This window comes from Amphiura filiformis, chromosome 5, assembly GCF_039555335.1.
Source record: "Amphiura filiformis chromosome 5, Afil_fr2py, whole genome shotgun sequence".
NCBI classification, from domain to species: domain Eukaryota; kingdom Metazoa; phylum Echinodermata; class Ophiuroidea; order Amphilepidida; family Amphiuridae; genus Amphiura; species Amphiura filiformis.
This window is the reverse complement of record NC_092632.1, coordinates 55,205,341-55,211,340: the sequence shown is the minus strand read 5'-3', so window position 1 is coordinate 55,211,340 and position 6,000 is coordinate 55,205,341. Positions and strand designations below refer to the sequence as shown.

Here is a 6,000-nt window from a genome sequence, read left to right as displayed (position 1 = left end):
GTAAAATTTGAGTTTGAAAAAGCCGAAAATATAACATTTGCGAAATGACAGGCCAATTGAAGCCACCTTTTTTCACTGTTATTGTATAAATTCAGAGTGCTGGGTGTGAAATACAGAAGCAGCAGACAGTTGTTTATACAGGCAGGGGTGTCTGATGTTCCCCCTCCGAAATTTGGAAATTTTATGAAATGAAGGTCCAATTGAAGCCATTTGGTGCATCTGTTTTACACTATACGAGAGTATATCATTGCTTTTTAAAACAAAACAGGGCCCGAACTCAATTTGTAAAATGTTACACTGACACTTTAATAGGCCTATAAGACTTGGAGATTCGGCATGGATCGAAGTCAGCATGGAGTCCGTATTAATACTGACTTTGGTGACAAAATGTGACGGGCCCTGCATCATCGACGGGCCATCAGAAATCAACAAGTACTGCCTAAAAGAATCCAGCCTATATTAGGCCTATATAGGGCCTACTTTTGATATACCAGACTGTGAGCTACTGTGCGGTTTATTTGGCATGGGCCTACTAATTATAATGCAATTTAACTTTTCCCTTCTCCTTTTCTCTTCTCTTTTTCTCCTTTTTTTCCTCTTTCTCTTCTCTTCTCTCTTTTCCTCTTTTTTTTGGGAGAGGGGGGAGGAAGGGGCGCCGCCCCCTGAATCCGCGCCTGGAGAGAGTGCCACCCGGTGTATGATACTCACTACAGATTTATTAGGCTATAGGCCCAAGATTTTTTTTTTCTTTCTTTTTACGTTGTGCCGTTTTCTTTTTTCTTTCTTTTCTTTTCTTTTTTCCCTTTCTTTTCTTTTCCTCCTTCTCTTCTCTTTCTTTTCTTCTTTTTTTATTTTATTTTTTGGGATCCGCCAAAGGGGGGCACGGGCGGCTGTGCCCCCTCTAAATCAGCATGTCTACACCTACAAGGCTTTATCCATGTTCAAGGGTCAAAAGTACATATGAGGTTTTTCCCGCCCAGTGATAATGTACTCTTCCAAGGCCAATGGCTGTACTGGGTATCTCATCCCATGTGGTCAGTTTGGCTGGATGAGCAAATCCACAAGGTCAGCTAAGGTGCCATATTCTTTAATGTGGGGGATGATTTTCTTGTTGGTTTAATTTAAAATGGATAGTATCCGATACGGTACAAAATTTTAAAACAAACCAAATCCAAGAGTACCAACTTGTTTCATTCATGTGGATACAAATCAATTTCTACCATGACATTTTAGAAAGAAATTAAGATTTCATGTGTACAGTTAACCATTTGACAACCATGTACTGCTGTACAGCCAAGGTCAAAGGTTTTACTGTCCATATTTGGCATTTTTATTATACTTAAAGGAGGATTTCGTGATCCTAGCATCCTCTATTTATGACATTTTTCAGTAGATACCACGAAAAAAAGCTTATTCCCAAAATTTCAGTTGATTCCGATTTTGCGTTTGCAAGTTATGCATGATTTAGTGTATTACACTGCTCCATAGAGGTTATGCAAAAGCATGATTGCAATCTACCGCGACAGTTCGTCTCACACACATAACAAATGCATTACGATCAAATAGGTTGACGACAACGTTTGATTGAATGCACTGCACTGCGCCATGATTACGGTGAAGGACACCGGTTCAAATCCTTTGTTTGGAGCCAATCAATAATTTCACGCACAACCTCTATAACCACTGTTGTAATTTCGTTCTGGTATACCATAACTTAATTCAAATTTGGCGATATTTTTGCTAAACGAATTAATCTGCAAGAAATATTTGGTACATAAACATTATGTAGCCAGGGGTATCCAGTGGTATAAAAATCTCAACTTTTTTGGAGAAAAGTGGGGGGATGAGGCTGTGGATCACGAAATGCCCTTTTAATATAATTAGGCAATAAATATATATATATCATGTTACTCCAAATACACAATTCAGACTATAGGTAAATGAAATAATTCATGGCCAAGCTCGAACATACCTGTAGCGTCCATGTAGTGTACTAAGCGTGTACGCAATGTAAGGCGCATGCATGCCTTCCTCTGTACCGCGCTAAGTGCATGTGTGTTTATCACGGAGCCACTAGCGTTCTGAGTGTTCAAACTTGGCCAAGAATTACCTAATTTACCTGTAGTAAGTCAATTATAGTATCAACAATTTCAAGCAAGGTGACATTCCATAATTCATGTACACGAGAATTGAGCAAGCCCGTCAACAAGAGGCTGTGTACATCCCCATACACCTACTGAAGGACTTTATCGGTCATATGATAGATTAGGTCCAAGCCATTTCTCTGTCTCACTCACATCCACCTGTTTTCGACTGGAATAGTCTTCAACCTACAATAGAGAAAATACATCACAAAAATTATGACCAATTAAAATCATCCACAAATTGACTCATGGGCTAATATTATATAGTTGATTATCTCCAAGATTGGCCAGTATGTATTTACCACTAAATAAATGCAGAGTTCTTACAGTCCAGCAAGGCCCGTAGAGCTAGCACAGTGAACGCTCGCGGGCAACCCAACCCAAACCTCCACGCGGTGTCGGATGGATCACGCTAACTTGGGCAATGGGGAACAGGCGTGGATGCGAGGAATTCAGCTGGCCGGAGGTTCATGTTGAGTTTTGACCACGGTCAGCTATTTCCTTGGCTGACTCGGCCTGGTGTGGCTCTGAGAAGATACCGTTTGGTTTGAAAGGAAAGGCAATGGAATCACCGTACAAGGCATGTTCAGAAGACAACGCAAAAGCATACGTTTAGTAACGAGTACATCATAGCATAACTAAGGTGCAGTGAAGCAGAGATAGAAATCGTAGTATTGAATGGGATCGAACAAAGGTATTGTTCACGAGAGAATTGTACAGCTGGTGGTGCACATAGCCGTAGCAGCTGAAAGCACCAACCCTCTTCAAAAAACAAACAAACAAACAGAGTTCTTACATTTTACCAATTAAGACTTCATTGGCAAGTTCCACAAGTAGCTCAGTGACTACGCAATGCGTAATATACATCCCCTTGTATTCTGTAGTTCGGTTTATGCTAGTTAGGTATGAGATGCCCTCTAAATGACCTTTGACCTCATAAATGTGACCTTTGACATCCCCAATCAATTCATGAAGTCATACTCTAACTGTGATCCAATTTGTAAAATGAACTCACATCTCTTGACATTACACATGTCATATAGTACCCTAGAGTTATTGGGACCAAGACCCATTGCAATCGATCATAGCACATAGGACACTGGACAAATGAACAATGCGAACTTTTGGTGCCCTGAATAAACAATGACATCACTTATCTCCTAAATTACCTTTGATCATACACTGCCCCTGACCAAAGGGTCATTCATGCAAGTACCATCAACATTCATGAACTACTATACACTGTAAAGCATTCAGAACATATTTGTAAAATGACATTAAATGGCCCCTAGATGACCTTTGAGCTCACCGGACATCACACACACCATTGCACCATGATCATTTAGCCTAAGTCCTGCAAAGCATGTAGGAGAAATTGTTAAAAGCTTTTTGCACATACGCAGAGCCACATACCCCCACACAGGCAACAAAAGTCATTTCAGAGTTCCCTGATGACAATAATAGAAACTCATTTCCATGTAACTTTAACAGACAATTTAAAACACCCACCTGGTCTTTAGTTACTTTTCCTACTGCAAAATAATAAGATTTTGGATGAGCAAAATACAGGCCAGACACTGAGGCTGCTGGAGTCATGGCCAGTGATTCAGTCAGTTTGATACCGGTGAGTCCTTCTACATCCATAAGTTTCCACATGGTTTGTTTCTCAGTGTGGTCTGGTTGGCTGGGGTAACCTGGGGCTGGTCTTATTCCCTGCAGAAATGAATGGTTAAAACAGTTTTAAGCAATTTGTGAGCTAACATATAAGAATCCAACATATACTTAAGATCTCACATATATTTTCTGACACTCTGTAAAAATACATTCTATTAGCAAAGGTGAGTATAAAAACATTTTACTCAGTATTTAAATTTTTACTTTAAATGAATCAGATTCTTCTTGGCTTTACTTCTACTTTCCATTTACCTCATATTTGATTCTATGCAGATCATGTGCATCTAGAGCCTCGGCTTTGTCATAGCCCCAGAATTCCTTTCTTATTCTCTCATGAAGCTCCTCTGCAAATGCCTGTAATATTAAAGAAATTAATTCACAAATTAAGCCAAAATGATTTACAAGACTACTTGACATGTATTATGATCACCAATTATTTCTTGGATGAAATTGTATTTGTAGATATATATTCAGCAGTAGCATATTCCCAAAATAAATAGCCACGTTAATGGAACTGGCATCAAATGAAATGTACCCAAAGTCTGGAAGAAATATATTTAACTTTTTTTTTAAAGGGTACTGGCACTAAATTTATATCAAATTCAAAAAATCAAAACTATAAGTTCATTTCATTCTAAAACAAAATTCTATAATAAAATTTCTTTCAGATGAAAGTTTTTTTTACATTTTGACAAAACACTGCGTAGCCGTAACATATTTCTTTATGTGTGCTTGTTTTCACACCATCTTAGTTGACTGAACTACTTTAAAGTTACTTCAATTTGGTCTCATTGGGTCGGTTTCTTGAAGCATGACTGGTGGTCAGGTTCAAGCCCAATTAGTCCTATATACCAGTGCTTACAATTTCACATCATACATCACCTAGAAAGATAAATCAATCAAATGGATCCACATTGGTAGGGCTAGCCTGCTGGCTTGGGAAGCCTGACCACTAGCCAAGCTTTGAGAAATCCGACCATTATGTCCATGCCTCCCTCCATGTTAGATTACATAAGACCCAGGTTTATAAGTATGGACAACATCATAGGACTACCATTTCCAGAAAGAGAGATGAGGGTTGAGACAGAACTGTTTTTGGTAAAAATATGCCTCATATATAGTACTCACTTCTGCTAGCCTATCTGCTACAGCCTTGGCCATGATGCTGCTATAATCATCCATTTCCTTCTCATACTTGGCACACATTTCTGCTACACCAAATCCTACTGACACAGCAAATGCACCAATATAATCAGCTACACCGCTATCCTTGGGTGCGATGAAATCTGACAGGCAGGCATAACCCTCAGTCACTCCAGACTCCTTCTCTGCCTGTAGTGAAATTAATACAGAGTTTGAAATCTTCTGAAAGGACATGCATGGTCATCATTCTTCTGCTGCTGTTTCACAAGCCTTGCTCAAATAAAATGATTACATAGCGGGTAGACAGCCTAATATGTCTTATGTTTGATTGCACGGCTAGTGATGCAAGGCAAACACAGGCTTAAATTTTTGTTTTGATTTTTTTTTTTAAATTTGCAAATTAGATCATCATCATAATAACAAAGATGTAAATTGACCCCCAAAGTATCCTGTAGTTTTTAACCATGGCCTACCTATCGTAGAATATCTGAAATTCTATCCATTCAAGAGATCCGGAAGGTCTGAGGGCTACTTTTACACATTAACAACCCATTACTAATTTAAGTAAAAAGTCATTTTTTTATTTGGTGCTACAGTGGTTAGTGACAACCTGCTGGGAAGTTGCGGATGTGGCATAGTGCACTAGTATAAGTCATATTTTTTGTACTTTGCTTTACATTCCATTCAGTTTTTTTGCATTAAGTACCAGCTTCATGTGATTGTGTTAATACCTGTTGTCTGAGTCCATAGAACACTGCAGCTGGTTCTCCCTCCCTAGGAATGGCATTTTCTGTAAACACATGAATATCATCTCCTATACTATATGCTGGGTAAATGCCAAATACTCCACTGGCTTTGAGTAGTTTCTTGTCAATGATCTGACGTAGCATAGTCTGGGCATCATTAAACACACGCTGAGCCTCTTCACCTAAAAGAGTACCAAAATCATTCAGACATGTTAAAAAATGATGTTTTATGATGAAGTAACTTGAATGGTATAATTGTGATCAATCAGGTAAATTGTAACTCAAGTTGATTA

The 6,000-nt window shown here is 38.8% G+C and overlaps 1 protein-coding gene across 1 annotated transcript in view; it reads right to left on the bottom strand.

Annotated features, from left to right (window-relative positions):
• Positions 1 to 927: 927 nt before the first annotated feature.
• LOC140153394 (methionine synthase-like) overlaps positions 928 to 6,000 on the bottom strand; it is a 39,503-nt gene continuing 34,430 nt past the window's right edge. The window contains exons 25-29 of the mRNA XM_072176138.1: positions 5,693 to 5,889; positions 4,947 to 5,150; positions 4,071 to 4,172; positions 3,654 to 3,857; positions 928 to 2,330 (exon numbers count right to left, since the gene is read on the bottom strand). Coding sequence (XP_072032239.1) covers positions 2,247 to 2,330; positions 3,654 to 3,857; positions 4,071 to 4,172; positions 4,947 to 5,150; positions 5,693 to 5,889 — 791 coding nt within the window. The 3' untranslated portion in view covers positions 928 to 2,246. The remainder of the gene's footprint in view (positions 2,331 to 3,653; positions 3,858 to 4,070; positions 4,173 to 4,946; positions 5,151 to 5,692; positions 5,890 to 6,000) is intronic.